The 16,252-nt window shown below is 40.8% G+C and overlaps 1 protein-coding gene across 1 annotated transcript in view; it reads right to left on the bottom strand.

Annotated features, from left to right (window-relative positions):
* The window catches only part of thada (THADA armadillo repeat containing), a 133,809-nt gene that overhangs the window by 115,059 nt on the left and 2,498 nt on the right, over positions 1-16,252 (bottom strand). Inside the window, 17 exon segments of the mRNA XM_061690981.1 lie at positions 1,253-1,399; positions 3,829-3,965; positions 4,077-4,212; positions 4,306-4,528; positions 4,786-4,931; positions 5,101-5,224; positions 5,301-5,408; positions 5,529-5,684; positions 5,801-5,955; positions 8,650-8,806; positions 8,808-9,375; positions 14,134-14,357; positions 14,664-14,758; positions 15,372-15,553; positions 15,648-15,696; positions 15,772-15,804; positions 15,889-16,037. Coding sequence (XP_061546965.1) covers positions 1,253-1,399; positions 3,829-3,965; positions 4,077-4,212; positions 4,306-4,528; positions 4,786-4,931; positions 5,101-5,224; positions 5,301-5,408; positions 5,529-5,684; positions 5,801-5,955; positions 8,650-8,806; positions 8,808-9,375; positions 14,134-14,357; positions 14,664-14,758; positions 15,372-15,553; positions 15,648-15,696; positions 15,772-15,804; positions 15,889-16,037 — 2,789 coding nt within the window.

The raw sequence follows: 16,252 nt of genomic DNA on the forward strand, positions 1-16,252 counted from the left end.
CTTACGATGATTGTTGCACACAGTTACAACCCTTTTTGCTTGCTTATGAAATCTTATTTCTGTTGTCGTCCTTGTGTTACTTTCCTCCTTTTTAATGTAACGCACCGAAGATTCAGTGATTCCAAAATGGGGCCCTACAGCCGCATAGCTTCTACATTCCTTTAGCATGTCTAGAAGTCTCACTTTTCCTTTTTTAGTTAGCACCTTCATTTGCCTTTTGGGTGCGACCGCAGGTGCAGCACGTTTTGTCAACATTGTTGGTTTTGTTGGGGAGAAAACTTGCAAACAGAAGGCACTTTAGAGTCACATTGCTAGCAATCGAACACTAATTTAAATATAGCAAGCCGAACGCATTCTGTGCTGTACAGGAGACATGGCACGGAGGAGATGGATTCAAATTGGTCTGCAGTATCTTAGCCAATCAGGATGCAGAAAACAATACGGGTTTGTACGCTGTAAAATACAGCATGCAGAATTGCACTGTAAAGAATATGTGAAGTCAATTAGGAACCAATGCGAGTTTGTACGCTGTAAAATACAGCATGCAAAATTGCACTGTAAAAAAATCCGCGATATAGCGGGGGACCACTTTACACAATAAATTAACAAGTCATGTAAATAGACACATTGCTCCTTCTTGTGATCGGATCGGTGATCAGTTATTCGTTTTTTAAACTTGTTGATCGGCCCCAAAAATCTTGATCGTGTAAAGCCTAACGTAAACATGCCGTTGTTCTGTCAACTCATTCTCTAAAGCTTAAACATTGGTTTGTGCGGGTGAATAAAAGTTGACAACGGTGACCAAATATGGGAGGCGATGCGCCAGTCACAATACGCAATCCTACTGGTCGCTGCTGTCATTGATATGTCGTGCTACACGGAAGATATACACAAAAATAATTTTAAAATGTTTTTAAATAAATAAATCAAACATGCTAGATTTTTCATTTTGGTGTCGTAGGGCCAAATCGTTGGTCACAGATTATGTCACACTACAAGAAGGCCCGAGCTGGGAAATTGCTGTGCTAAAATCCTGCAGTCTGATCCAGGCATAACAGGTGAGGCGCGAGCTGCACGAGGGCAGCAAAACATCCGCATGCAGCTTATTAAATGCTTGTTGGACAACTCTGGTCTAGAACACTGCTGGTATACTCAGTTAAGTACTAACTACAGTACATCTAAGGTGACAACTCTGCATGTTTGGTTTGATGTTAAAAGTAGTGAGGGTGTTCTCGTCATGTGTGTAACTCACCGGTGTGTGGCGACACGATGTGTGTGGTCTGGGTTTCTTCCTGACCCTTTCCCTCATGTGTATCCAGCTCTCTGGCACTGGTAAAGAAATCATTGGTGTCCCTTGGCTGAATTTCCTGCATGATCCTTTGCAGTCCTGATGATGTGTCTGTTATAAAGACATAACTAGTGATGGGAGTAATGGCGTTACAAATAAATGGCATAACTAACAGCTTCAGAAAACGCAAACCGGTAAAATGTTTTCAATGATGAAACACTTAGCTCTACTTCCAAATAACAATGTGTTACTTTAGTTTTTGGATCATTGAAGCACTTTTTCATCAGACCAGCGACATTTCTAAATGGAGGCATTTTTTTAAAAACATTTGTTATTCGTGAGGGGGCACGAGACAACCACGAAAGTGATGATATTAGCTAAAGTAGAGTCAAATTTCATTTTAAGCAAATCAGGTCGATTTGGCAGGTGTTGTTGATACAAAAGAAAGAACGCATAGATGCACACACGAGTCAACAAATTGTGAGGATTGAGGAAATGATAAACAACAAGAATGGCAATCCCATGAAATCTACAGGTAAATAATCTTATTTTTAACTAGAAGTATAAGAACGTTTATGTCAAATGCACAATATGCCATGAACAAAAGTGCTTCTCCACGTCAGTCGAGCAATTCCAACCTGATGATGAAACATTTTTATGTGCTTACGTACATGCTTCTACAAAATGATTGGCCATTAACACCAACGGAAATGAAAACATTGCCACAAAACCAAAACATTTATAGTGAAGAGAGGCCGAAAGGAAAACATTGGCCTTGTTGACATGGCTGAAGGACAAAAAGCACAGGAGTCTCCAGTTATTCCCAGACAACCGGAGGAACAAGTGATAAGGCGACACGATGCACAGGTGGAGTCACCCAAACAATCGGAGGAACGAATGAGAAATGAGATGAGGCAGCACTTGGAATCTCCCACACCCCTCAGTGCCCCATTGGAGCAAAGCCCAAGGCAAAACTCACTCTCTACTAGCCTAAATGCCCTGTTAGATGTGACGGACAGGATGAAGGCTATTGTCAATATTGGAATCCAACGCACACCACGCCAAGATCTTCCTCCCATCCCCCCTCATCTGAAACCAACATCCACTAAGATGCGAAGGGCCCCTCCTTCACCCACTAAGATGCGAAGGGCCCCTCCTTCACCCATGAAGAATCTTATCTCCAAATCTGACTGATATGTGCGGGGTCTTTTCATTTTCAATTCATTTTTCATTCCTGTAATTACAAGGGACAGAAAGTTGGTCAAAGAAATATGGCACGAAATAGTACAACTACAAACTTAGTGAGGAGAAAATGTGAATCTATCAAATCATTGTCTCCAGTTATCTCTCCGAGACTAGCTCTTTTCAATATCAGGTCACTGGGTAATAAATCTATGTTGATTAATTACATCATTACAACCTATGCTCTAGACTTTTTGCTCCTAAATGAAACGTGGTAAACAGAAAGTAGCTGTAATATAATTTTAAATTAGGCAACACCAGCAAATAAAAATTTTATTACCATGTGTCGAATAGGGAAAAAAAGGCGGTGGTATTGCTGTTATTTTTAAGTCATTATTTCAGTGTAAAGAAATTATACTGGGTGATTTGAGCTCTTTTGAATAATTCTGTTTTTTTTTTTTAGTTAAAAGTGACCCAAAGGTTATTGTTTTAATAATTTATAGAACTCCAAGATACAATGGAAAATTTAAGGAGGATTTTTTAGAACTGCTGTCAGTTATTTGAACCGACTACAACTATTTTGTCATAACGGGAGACTTTAACATTCGCGTTGACAATAACATGGAAAAAAAAAAAATTTAAATAATAAATACATAAAAATCGAAAGAACTCTGCTACACTGGACACATTAGACCTCTCTCAACATATTAAGAGTCCAATCCACGTTCAAGGTCACATTTTAGAGCTTTGTGTATTCTTTGAATTACAGATTTTCCCAAAAGGTCAGAAAACCTCTACGTCTATTAAGAAAAAGTACATAAATGAGAGTACTGCCACAAAGTTTATGGAGTCTATAGCTGTGCCACAAACTGTGAATGCTGAGACAGTTGATGAACTTTTGGATCATTTCAACTGGATAATCTCAAATGTCATGAATGCTGTCGCTCCTATTAAAACTAAGACAATCTTGAGGTGACCGAGAACACCGTGAAGGCGCACAATGATGGTAAAGACGTCGAAATCAAAGGGGAGAAAATCAGAACGTTTGTCTGGGCTAGACAGCAAAACTTTTCTGAAATCATCAGTTAAGAACTTCAACAATACTCACACTGCGTTTGCTGTGGTTGACAAGCACCCCCCCTCCCGAAAGTATTTTTCATTTCCCCCTATACCCATGTATAATGCGCACTATTGACTTTTGACAATTTTGGGGGTAAAAAAATTTGCATTATACGCGAGAAATTACGGTACCTGTGTATGAAATGCGCTATATAAAATTTGCTTTGCTTACACTATCAGAAAACATGGGCACATGCTTCAGCCAAATTGTAATCCGTCACATTTCAAACAGAAATTACCTGTGCCAACGTCCATGGGGATGAGCCCCTCAGGAGCGGCGCTCTGGACAACAGGAGAGACCACATCTGACAATCTGTAACACATGGTGATGACCTCCGACACCAGTCGCCTCCACTCCTCTGTGTGACACAAACACCTACATGCACCACACAATTCCAGTGAGCATTATTAACGGCAATACATGACTTGCTTTCAAAAAAAGAGACATACGTAGATTTAAGGATGCAAATGCAGTTATTTCTCTCACTCTGTGTTGAGATTCTGAAGGACCGCAGTGATGCAATGGGCTCGGCCATAGAGAGGATAGGAAGCGGCAGCCTGCAAGAGACAACGCTCCGCTTTGGAGACCTCTATCTCCAGACAGCACATCAAGAACTGAATCACTGGAGAGAGACAATATAGTGTATGCAATATCATGATCACAGTCTATTGCAGATTAAATTAGATCACTCTTGGGCTCCGGAACACCATTTTACCAGATAATGTATTAAGCTCCTGAACATCAGGTGCCTGTGGCGATGAGGAAGGAGGCTGGAAGTCAAGTCCCTGCTGCTGGGCACAGTGTAGTAGTGCCTGACTCAAACTAGGCTGGTGGAGTAGCAGGTTGAGCAGGTGGGCAGCTGTTACACTGTCAAAAGGATTGGTGCTGGTGCTCAGATCTAGCGCAGCATGAAGTATACCACACATCACGCCTGGTTCCTAATCCAATACAGATCAATACGACATTTTTTGTTTTTATTCAGCTACTTCATTATGCGCTAACAACAACTGCAAACTGGCAAACTAAAAAACATGTGAATGATTTTTTTTTTTTTTTTTTTTTTAAATTGACTTCACTGTTTCATACAGTATTATATATAAGGTAATTACGTAGATAATCCTCATCCTAACGTCAGTAAGAAAGATAAATATAAATTATGTAGACCAATTCAGAAAACTGTACAGGGCCTCTTAACCTCTAGTTCCACTGCTGACAGAGGAAGTTTCTGTAGCAACTTTGTAGCCAGTAGTTTGACTTCCAGGAAGTTGCTTGCCACACAGTTGAGGACATTCTGAGCATAAGTAGAGGTCACAACTTCACCAAGCCCAAACCCATCAGGCCCTGAGGACAAGACAAAAGCAGAAAACTATCAGAATACTCATCCTGTTTCCATACTAACAGCTTTCAACAGCTTTTTGTTTTTCTTTTTAAAAGCATTATGTTTTACTTGTTTTCCCATCGAAAATATGTAAAATGTCAGTGTTGGTGCTGCTGAGGAGTGTGCACAAACCAGTACCAAAAGTGAAGAGTTCAGCCAGTAGACCAAGCAAGTGGAGGGACATGAGGCATTTAGAGAACGAAGCTCCGGGAAGCAAAACATCGAACAACTTTGTACATAGCTCGTGGAGGAATTCCTATCACACACACATACACATATTATTATTGTTTCTGATGATAAAGGGGAGAAACGATGTATTGCTTGGAATGTACCTGATAAAGACATAGAGTATGTTGGTCATTAGCTTTTTGCTCCTGCTCTCTCTCTTGGCTCTGTCTCTTTAGCAACAGCTGTGTACTGTCTTTTACTCTGCAAAGCATCTGTGTAACAGACGTTGACAAAGGTCAATACAAACTGGGCACAATTACCAATACCTAGATTTCAATGACAAAATGTGCAGTATGCTCAGCGTGGACAAAGAAAAGTGAGCTTTGTCTTACCTTCTTGAAAAGACTGACAGCCTGCTGTCTGACACTTGGTGACTGGCAATTGAGGTTGGGAAGCAAGAAGTGGTGAATGAGGTCCATTTCCTGTAAGGTCAAAACCTCAGTACTGCGGTTGCTTTCACACACCAACCCTAAAGCCTCCATCTTCACCTGGCAGATATGTCACAAAATATGTGTTATAAAGACGTATGTTATAAAGACTAATTAAAGAACTAACGAATTGACAACCAGATAACGGGGATATGGCACAATGCTAAGATAATTACTTGATCATGTTTATGTATGAGTGCTTGTCGAACCAGGCTGAGAGGAGCCAGTTCCCCCCACAGACCCTCTGCTGGGGTCTGCATCACACCTTGAGACCTGGCTGCCCGCAGGCATGTCATTAGTGCGCCAAGTCCACCCCTGCTGCCAGCTGAACCTGTTGAGCATAAAAAAAAAAAAAAATCTGATGACTAAAAATAACACTGCAAGAACACTCTTCAAGGACATTGGCAAAACATGTAACAGAGCGCTACAAACAGTTTTAGTTAGTTAGTTAGAGCGTCTGCCTCACGGTTCTGAGGACCGGGGTTCAATCCTCAGTCCCGCCTGTGGGGAGTTTGCATGTTCTTCCCGTGCTTGCGTGGGTTTTCTCCGGGCACTCCGGTTTCCTCCCAGATCCCAAAAACATGTATGGTAGGTTAATTGACAACTCTAAATTGCCCGTAGGCGTGAATGTGAGTGCGAATGGTTGTTTGTTTTAATGTGCCCTGCAATTGGTTGGCAACCAGTTCAGGGTGTACCCCACCTCCTGCCCAATGATAGCTGGGATAGGCTCCAGCACGTCCGCAACCCTAGTGAGGAGACGCGGCTCAGAAAATGGATGGATGGATGCTTAAGGTGGCAGCACGGTGAAGTAGTGGATAGTAATGGTGCTGCTGTGGGGCATTTGCCTCCCCAAGCTTGGGTGGGTATTTTTCCGGGTACTCCGGCTTCCTTTAATATTACAAAAACATGTCTAAGTTTAATTAAAAAATCATTTAAACCTCTTGATCATAGTATATAATAATAATGGGTAAATTAGAGGTGGAACGGTGGGCGACTGGTTAGCACATCTGCCTCAAAGTTCTGAAGACCGGGATTCAAATCCCGGCCTCGCCTGTGTGGAGTTTGCATGTTCTCCCCGTGCCTGCGTGGATTTTCTCCGGGTAGTCCGGTTTCCTTGCACATCACAAGGCTTCCTTGCACATCCGGTTTCCTTGCACATCACAAAAACATGCGTCGTAGGTTAATTGAAGACTCTAAATTGCCCGTAGGTGTGAATGTGTGTGTGTGAATGGTTGTTTGTTTATACAGTGGGGCAAAAAAGTATTTAGTCAGCCACCAATTCTGCAAGTTCTCCCACTTAAAGAGATGAGAGAGGCCTGTAATTTTCATCATAGGTATAACTCACCTACAAGAGACAAAATGAGGGAAAAAAAGAAAAAAACAATTCCAGAAAATCACAGTCTGATTTTTAAAGACTTTATTAGCAAATTATGGTGGAAAATAAGTATCGGCTCAATCACGAAAGTTCATCTCAGTGCTTTCTTATATACCCTTTGTTGGCAATGACATAGGTCAAACGTTTTCTGTAAGTCTTCACAAGGTTTTCACACACTGTTGCTGGTATTTTGGCCCATTCCTCCATGCAGATCTCTCGAGCAGTGATGCAGTTTTGGGGCTGTCGCTGGGCAACACAGACTTTCAATTCCCTCCAAAGATTTTCTATGGGGTTGAGATCTGGAGACAGGCTGGGCCACTCCAGGAACTTGAAATGCTTCTTACGAAGCCACTCCTTAGTTGCCGGGTTGTGCGTTCGGGATCATTGTCATGCTGAAAGACCCAGCCACGTTTCATCTTCAATGCCCTTGTTGATGGAAGGATGTTTTCACTCAAAATCTCACGATAAATGGCCCCATTCATTCTTTCCTTTACACGGATCAGTCATCCTGTTCCCTTTGCAGAAAAACAGCCCCAAAGCATGATGTTTCCACCCCACATGCTTCACAGTAGGTATGGTGTTCTTTGGATGCAACTCGGCATTCTTTCTCCTGCAAACACGACAAGTTGAGTTTTTACCAAAAAGTTCTATTTTGGTTTCATCTAACCATATGACATTCTCCCAATGCTCTTCTGGATCATCCAAATGCTATCTAGCAAACTTCAGACAGGCCCGGACATGTACTTGCTTAAGCAGGTCTGGCACTGCAGGATTTGAGTCCCTGGCGGCGTAGTGTGTTACTGATGGTAGCCTTTGTTACTTTGGTCCCAGCTCTCTGCAGGTCATTCACTAGGTCCCCCCGTGTGGTTCTGGGATTTCTTTCTCACCGTTCTTGTGATCATTTTGACCACACAGGATGAGATCTTGCGTGGAGCTCCAGATAGGGGGAGATTATCAGTGGTCTTGTAGGTCTTCCATTTTCTAATAATTGCTCCCACAGTTGATTTATTCACACCAAGCTGCTTACCTATTGCAGATTAAGTCTTCCCAGCACGGTGCAGGTCTAAAATGTTGTTTCTGGTGTCCTTTGACAGGTCTTTGGTCTTTGCTATAGTGGAGTTTGGAGTGTGACTGTTTGAGGTTGTGGACAGGTGTCTTTTATACCGATAAGTTCAAACAGGTAATGAGTGGAGGACAGAGGGGCCTCTTCAGGAAGAAGTTACACGTCTATCAGAGACATGAAATCTTGCTTGTTTGTAGGTGACCAAATAGTTGTTTTCCACCATAATTTCCTTCTAAAATATTTAAAAATTAGACTGTGATTTTCTGAATTTTTTTTCTCGTTTTGTCTCTTATAGGTGAGGTATACCGATGATGAAAATTACTGGCCTCTCTCCTTTTTTTAAGTGGGAGAACTTGCACTATTGGTGGCTGACTCAATACTTTTTTGCCCCACGATTGGCTGGCTACCAGTTCAGGGTGTACCCCACCTGCAGCCTCTAGCAGGCAACACAAAAAAACAACTCACCATATTTTTTTATAAGCGACAAAAATAATTATAGGCTCCAACTCACCCGTGACCCTAATGAAGACAAACTGTATGGAAATGAATGGCTGGATGTTTATGGTTGACAGTCTTTGTGCTTTTACCTTTGCCGCAGGGAAGTCTGTCTTGCAATGCCTGCACCATGTATGTCAGACTGGATGGGCTGCAGCGCAGCAATTTTGGTAGGAAATTATCCAGCATATAAATAGTCTCGTCCACTCTCGCGCTACACAGCACCTGTAGCAGGGGTGTAACCCACGTCCTGGTGCAAACACTCCATCCAGTCTTCTGCAGAGGTCAGTGTTTTTGTTGAGGCTTCAGCAGCAAGCTGTTCTTTATGGCTGATAAAAAGCCTCTCCAGAAGGTCACTGGCATATGGAGCCAAGGTCTGGTCACTCATCAGGCCCAAGAGACATGAAGGAAGTTGTGGCTGTATCTTAAGCAGGTACCCAGCACCATAGAGTTCCACAAGGCAGCCTAAAGCTCCATATTTTCCCCGCATGTGCCACTCGAGCTGGAACAGTCTTTGTGTGAGCTCTATGACATAACTGTCCGGATTTGCTTCAGAGGTGGGGGATTTGGCATGTTGATGGAGAAGGAGCAGGTTGCGAAACAGGGAGCATGTTTGGTGGCGGACTCCATCTAAGGGATGCTCCCAGTGGGAGTAGATATACTCCAGGAGGCGTTGGTGTAAATCAGACCCTCCACTGAGTGACTGTTGGAGGCTGAGGGAACAGAGCTGCCTCTTTCCTCGCAGGCAGTCCAAGGCAGCACTGCTCCACAGCGTCAGGACCCGAACTACCACCATAACAGTACTAGGCTCTTTTATACTGCAAATAGAAGAATACACAGAGAAACAGAAGAATTTGTCACCACAAAGACACTATGCGCAGATCAAGAAAATATTAAAGGTCCTGCATTTTACCAAACCCACTTTTTCTTTTTTACTATTTGGGATGTTATATTGGCTATATGGTTCCTCAGTAAACATGTGAAAAGATGAATTAAAATTGTCCACGCATTCCTGAGTTCCAGACGTTTTTCTGCTGAGAGGCCTGAAATCAAGGTCAATCGAATTTCAAGCTCATCTATGTCACAAGCGGAGATCTCCGCCTACCGCTCCTAAGTCAGCACTGTCAACAAACACGTGTGGAGTCATAAGTTGGTCTTCTACACGGAGGCAACTAATCAGCGGAAAAGGTGCGGTCTTGGCCAAATAGGATAAAAAACTGGTTCAAATTGAAGTAGCTGTCAGAGGGGCCTTTTCTGGACACTCGTTTGACAAAACCAAGGTCTTTTTTTTTTTAATGAAATAGAGACTTTTATACTAAGTCCATGTTACAGAGTCCCCCTATGCAAGAGTGGGACAGGAAACTGTACAGGATAAATATATATTTCGATAAATAGTGTACAAAGTCAGAGTATGAACAAACATTATGGACTGAACTGTAAAAACTAAATACCCACTGTGTGTGGAAGATGTTTTCCTAAGAATATTTATCACTGCAGGAACAATTTGTTATATTGTGCATTCTGGTAATTAGGACTGGGCGATTATTGAAAAAGTATTGATTACGATTGTTTTGACTGACAATGAAATGATTATTCATTGATTTCAAAACTTAGTATTTATTAAATTAACAAAAGTAAATATAAATATAACTTCATAGAACCACAATATAAATTAGTAACAAGTGGGAAACATATCTTAAAAATAGAAATAAAAAAACAACAAACAAAAATAAATACAGCCATGGTTAAAAACATTGGCTTGCCTGGGGTGACTGTATTGTCTATTATATATCCACCCATCCATCCATTTTCTGAGCCGCTTCTCCCCACTAGGGTCGCGGGCGTGCTGGAGCCTATCCCAGCTATCATCGGGCAGGAGGCGGGGTACACCCTGAACTGGTTGCCAGCCAATCGCAGGGCACATACAAACAAACAACCATTCGCTTTCAAAGTCACACCTACGGGCAATTTAGAGTAGTCAATTAACCTACCATGCATGTTTTTGGGATGTGGGAGGAAACCGGAGTGCCCGGAGAAAACCCATGTAGGCACGGGGAGAACATGCAAACTCCACACAGGCGGGGCCGGGGATTGAACCCAGTTCCTCAGAAATGTCAGGCAGACACTCTAACCAGTCGGATCACCATGCCGCTTCTATTATATATATTTGTTAAAAAAAATCATTCCCTCAATATTCTGGCATTTAGCCAATAGAAATAATGTTGGTAATCCTAATTAAACGAAAACAGGAAAACTTTAGTCTGATTTCATGTCAGACGGTCTGGGAGAAAAAAGCGTGTTTTTAAAAAAAATATATTTTTTAATTTTTATACACAGCCATGGCTGTATCCGCTGTTCCTCTGTGCGCACCTTGGGCACAGTGTGGTGCGATGCATGCATGGAGCTGCGTATTATAGTAAGATAAAGAGTCGAGGAAGAAAGTCACAATAAAACTTTATTAAACTCATTTTTCACAGATTAGGAAGACTATATGCCTTTGAGCATTGATATATTGTCTTTATGCATGTGTTACTATGGCGTTTGTGTGTAAATATTCGTTATTGCAAGGTAAATTCCTCCTGTGATCTAATGTTAATGTTAGGTAGACTGTCAATAGGGTTTTCCATTGACTGATAGCATAAACTGCCGATTTCTAAAACGATGTGTCTTGTATTTAAATAGTCAATGTGAGTAGTTATTTTTGTTGTGCGTTTAGTTGAACAGTGAACTCCAACTGGGGTGTCAAACAGCTTAAAGCATGCTCAGGGAGAGCAGAAGAACATGCTTCACATGCGTGCTACAAGCAACAAAGAGTGCGTTCAGAGTGCGTTAACAATGCAGGAACTTGCATACACAACCGGTGCCGCGACACATTAATCGTTTTTCTGCAATTATAACATTTTTATGATCGTGAGAAGCCAAAATCGAAATCACGATTAAATTTCGATTAATCACCCAGCCTACTGATCATACTCATGCTTTTGCTGTCAAAATATCGCAATGTACTCCTATCTGCGCATACACTTAAGGATATTTGACTTTCAGGTGAAATTTTAGGATGAACCCAAAATGCACTACAACCTTTGCAGATTTATTTAATTTTACCTTCTCTAAACTTTTAAAGTCAGATTCAGAAACCTCTCTTAATTCAATGCATCTACCCTACAGTTCCATGTGTCAATGCTTTTTGTATGAATTGCTGTTATTTAACAAGGAGCGTAACAGTGTAATTTACAACAAAAGTTTGATCCATGAATCAAACAATACATTTCAGGGATCTCTGTGGATGAGAGTCCCGATGTGAGGCACAAAAAGATACTGTATGCGAGCAGGGACGCACGCATACAGTATCATCAATCTGAGTCTTAGAACGGCTTAGTACTCCGTGATGCTGGAAATCCGGCGGATGCATTTTTTCTTTTATTTTTTTCTTTGAGGAGCATACCCGCGACCCTATTGAGGATAAGCGGTGTAGAAAATGGATGGATGGAGACAGGGCTCCAGAGTGCGACTAATGTGGTTGCATATGCGGCTAGCATTTCTGAATCAGAATCATCTATAGTTGCCCAGTATGTCCAAAAAACACAAGGAATTTGTCTCCGGTAGCTGGAGCTGCTCTAGTACGACAACAGTCAGTCAATTGACAGAGAACACTTTTGAGACAAAGACATTGACAAAAAACAGTCACTGAGCAATAAAGCGTTGCTAGTTATCTGGTAATGCATTATTTTATTTTTTTTGACAATTGTGCAAAAAGATGCAGAGTCCTCTAGCACTTAGAGCAGTTCGAAAGACTGATATTGCAATAGTCCGGTGCAATGACCATTGTGCAAAGGGCGCCGAGACTTCAAGCGAGTAGTGCAATAACCTGGGACAATGTTGATTGTGCAAATGTTGCAGATACTCCTCAATCAGTGTGCAAATGGAGCAGATGCTACTCTGGCATGAGTGGCCAGTATTGGTCAACAACAGATATGGAAATAGTGCAGCGTGGCAAGACTACTACAGTGAGTGCACGAGTAATGTATAATTGGCTCCACAACAAACTCAAGTCAAAAAATTGCCAGCATGTTGTAATGGAATTGTAGGTTAGGTGTTTAAGAAGTTGAAGTAGTCGAATGAAGCAAAAAAAAAAAACTGAGGATGCGTAGAGGTGGCCAGTCATTTGATCTAGAAAAAAACATTTCCGCGACTTGAAAGCAGACACACGCTGGGTTTCATCATCGTGATCTCTAAACCAATCAGAGATAGTGCAAAGTGGGGACAGCTGGGAAGAAATAACACGGTGGGACATTTTCCGTTTTCCGTCAGCTTCCAATTATGGAACCCTTTGCCCAAACAATGCAAATACAAACATGTCAGCGTATATGGCACACGGCTGCTCACATTATATACAGTATAGCATACTCACTATTATAAGAGAGCCATTGAACATGTTGACAAATCATTTAAAGAAAGGTTGCAGACTTTTGAAAAGTAGTACAAATCTTGACTCAAAATAGGTTGCCAAGATCTACTTCTTATTTCTGTTGCTACTTGGCACTTTAAAACAACTGGAAACTTGATTGGGAGTATATTGACTGTTGAGGCATTAATGACGGCTTCATGTTTGTTCAAGGCAAATTTTATGAACAGAGTCTGAGTGTGTTTTATTTATCTTTTTTATCCAAGATATTTTGTTTCTTGTTCTACATTGAAAATGTCAATGTTCGTTATTCTTGGAATTAGAATTAAAATTGTTCTTAAAAAAGGATCTACTTTAATTATTATGCTCCATCATTAATCAGTGGCATAAAAAAAACGATAAATTTGTTTGTCGTGATAGTTTTGGAAAAAATCGTCCTAAAAAACTTTGAGGGCAAGAGCAATGGAATGCACAAAAATATTGTATAAACTGTATTAAAAAATACAGTAACAACTGTAATAAAAAAACTGCAATATAGCGGGAACGCGAAGCACCGTGATATACCGGAGGATTACTGTATCCGTATTTTGTGATGATAAATTGCAGGGACTCATTGTTTCCGTAACGTGAATCCCAATACTCACTTCGTCTCAAGTGTAAAATGATCTATGCATTTCCTGGTTCAGTTAAAACTGGTATTTACACACGCCTCTTCATTATGCTGTTCACATTTTAACATCATGAGATCAAGTTGACACCGAACCATGGTTTCACAGTACTTTGGCACTGCAAGGCTTCAAAAGTTCTCAGAGGGGACATGCCACTGAGCTTGAGTCACAGAATGTCACCAGTAAGTTGCAACATAGGTACAGAGAGACTGAAAGAGTCACAGACAGTCATGGAAGTGGACACTCTTGGAGGAAAATAAGAGAGTTCCTTTATTTAAAAAAAAAAAAAAAAAAAAAAAAAGTACTTAAAAGTAGTACTCGAAGACTGAACAATTTGAAATGTGCATTTAAAAACCTAGAGAAGGTAAATTTTAATTCACATGTAAAGGTTGTAGTACATTGCCACATATCCCGAACTTTTTCTATATGTTTGTAAACCTTGTTCACAGACTTTTATCCTTCTGTAGTAGTGACAACAGTGTTGCTTTTTTCAAATCACCTACCTGACATCTAGATCCAGCAGTGTGTTTGGGACCAACAGGAGCACTGTTTCCCAGTGTGGGCCAGGGGGGGAGCCCTTCCAACTCAGCATGACAAGCGCCCCATGACACAAACACATAGAGACACCTGGCGGACAAGCACTTGTACACAACCGCTCACACCTCTGCTTAATCCACACGGGCGCCGAGTCCAAGCCGTACACTGAGCTACGGAGCAAACTGCACACCTGTAATGGCACAGGATAAACATGCACAATGTGATTGTTTTACTGAAAAATATCTTAATGATCTTTGACACAACATAACCCCAAATACATATTCAATTAGTTAATATTTCATTGGTTGACATGCATTGGAGTCACTGAAGAACAAAAATCAATTTTACTGTGTATTATTCTTTGTGCAGTTCCACTTATTTACAGTATTCAATTTCAAAGAGTATTGCCCAATGAATTTTTTAAAGTAGTTTAACGTTTGTGTTGCCGTAGCTGATCAGATAAATTAATATTGGTAAATTAGCACTTTAAACTTACCACAGAGGCAACTTCATCTCCAGAACCCATCACAGATCTGATTAATAAGACTATGGCCATACCGGATGTACTCTGAACTGCTTGCAAAAACTCCTCTGGGTTCAATAGAGGACAGACAGACAGAGAAAAATGCATGTCAATAATTTTAAACATTTGTCATTTATTGTTTTAGCTTTGTATGCATTAATATCAGTTTCATATTTCTTTAAATATTTAAGTATGACAATGTATTCAAAAACATGGAAATTTGTTATTTTGTGCAACGAGAGAATACTAGCAAATGTTTTTGTTACAAAACTGTTTAAAAGAACAATATAGTGATATAATTGAATAACTGCTTGTAGTTGCTTTTCGTTGACTTACTATTTAATAACTAGAATTTTGTAAAAGGTAATCAATCAGTTGCTGGTAAAATTGTAATAATAATGAATGATTCAATTATACATCCGTCTGGTTTCACAAATGAATGAGCGGAAATATAACATGAGATGTAGCCCTTGGAAAAAACATGTTTTACACTGCTGTCTTGGAAGGGTGTAAAAATGGGGGGGGAAAAAAATATGAAGTGCCTTCCGCAAATATTCCCACAAAGTTACAATGTTATAATAGAGACAATATAATATCTTGGTAAGGTTAAGAATTGAGATTCAAGGATAACTCCTTTAAATGAGCCAATTTGATTTCCACGTCAGCGCTGCAGTTTCTTACCATCAATAATAATACGTATGTAGCAGTCCAGCAGGCTGCTAAGTGTGTCCTTCAGTCTCTGGTGGATCTTAAGGGCAGAACTAATAGAACCTTGGCATCGCTGGATGACCAGCATTGATGTTTTCACTGCCGCCAGACAGGAATGCATCAGCTGGGCTTGAGCAATGTGACCTCCTGCAACACTACTTTATAAACAGCAGAGGGCGAAATAGACAGCTTATGAGAGCTGCTATTAAAGTGACACACAGAACTACAGTACTGTCTGTATATGCATACTTGTTTTGATTCAGATAGTCGCTTAATCCCTTGTGGAGAAACTGCAAAACTAGATAGAAGACATCGTGGTCAGTGGAGGATCTTGCTCAAAATAAATGATTTATACAGAACTCCAAAAACAAACCTTCTGGAAGGAGTTGATTGACGCATCTCTCGCCTGAAAATAGTGTAGTTAGTGGTCAGAGTGGAATACTGTATATGATAACCAATCAAGAGGCAGCCCAAGGGCTTGTGTACTTACCCAGAGGGAAGCCCTCCATGCAGCCAGCAATGGTGTTCACAACATGCGAGTATTGGTCTGGAGATGGATCAGACAAACAGTCTGACAGGCACATGGACAGACAAGCTGTGGTTCGTTCCTGAAGCCAGGTTGGTACTGAATTCAGAACACTAAAAAGAGAGGTGAGCACACACAAACATGTTGCATAACGTTAACAAACAAATGCAATGCAAATACAAAAAAAAAAATAATAATCTTAGTTCATACTGGCAATAAGATGCTCGAGTTAATAGTTTAGGTGGAATATCAAAACTAATTATATGGAATCAAATCAGACATTAAGAGGACTTCATTTTTATTAATGTAATTATTAACTGCTCCCCAG

The sequence above is a fragment of the Phycodurus eques genome, chromosome 11, assembly GCF_024500275.1.
Source record: "Phycodurus eques isolate BA_2022a chromosome 11, UOR_Pequ_1.1, whole genome shotgun sequence".
Taxonomy (NCBI): domain Eukaryota; kingdom Metazoa; phylum Chordata; class Actinopteri; order Syngnathiformes; family Syngnathidae; genus Phycodurus; species Phycodurus eques.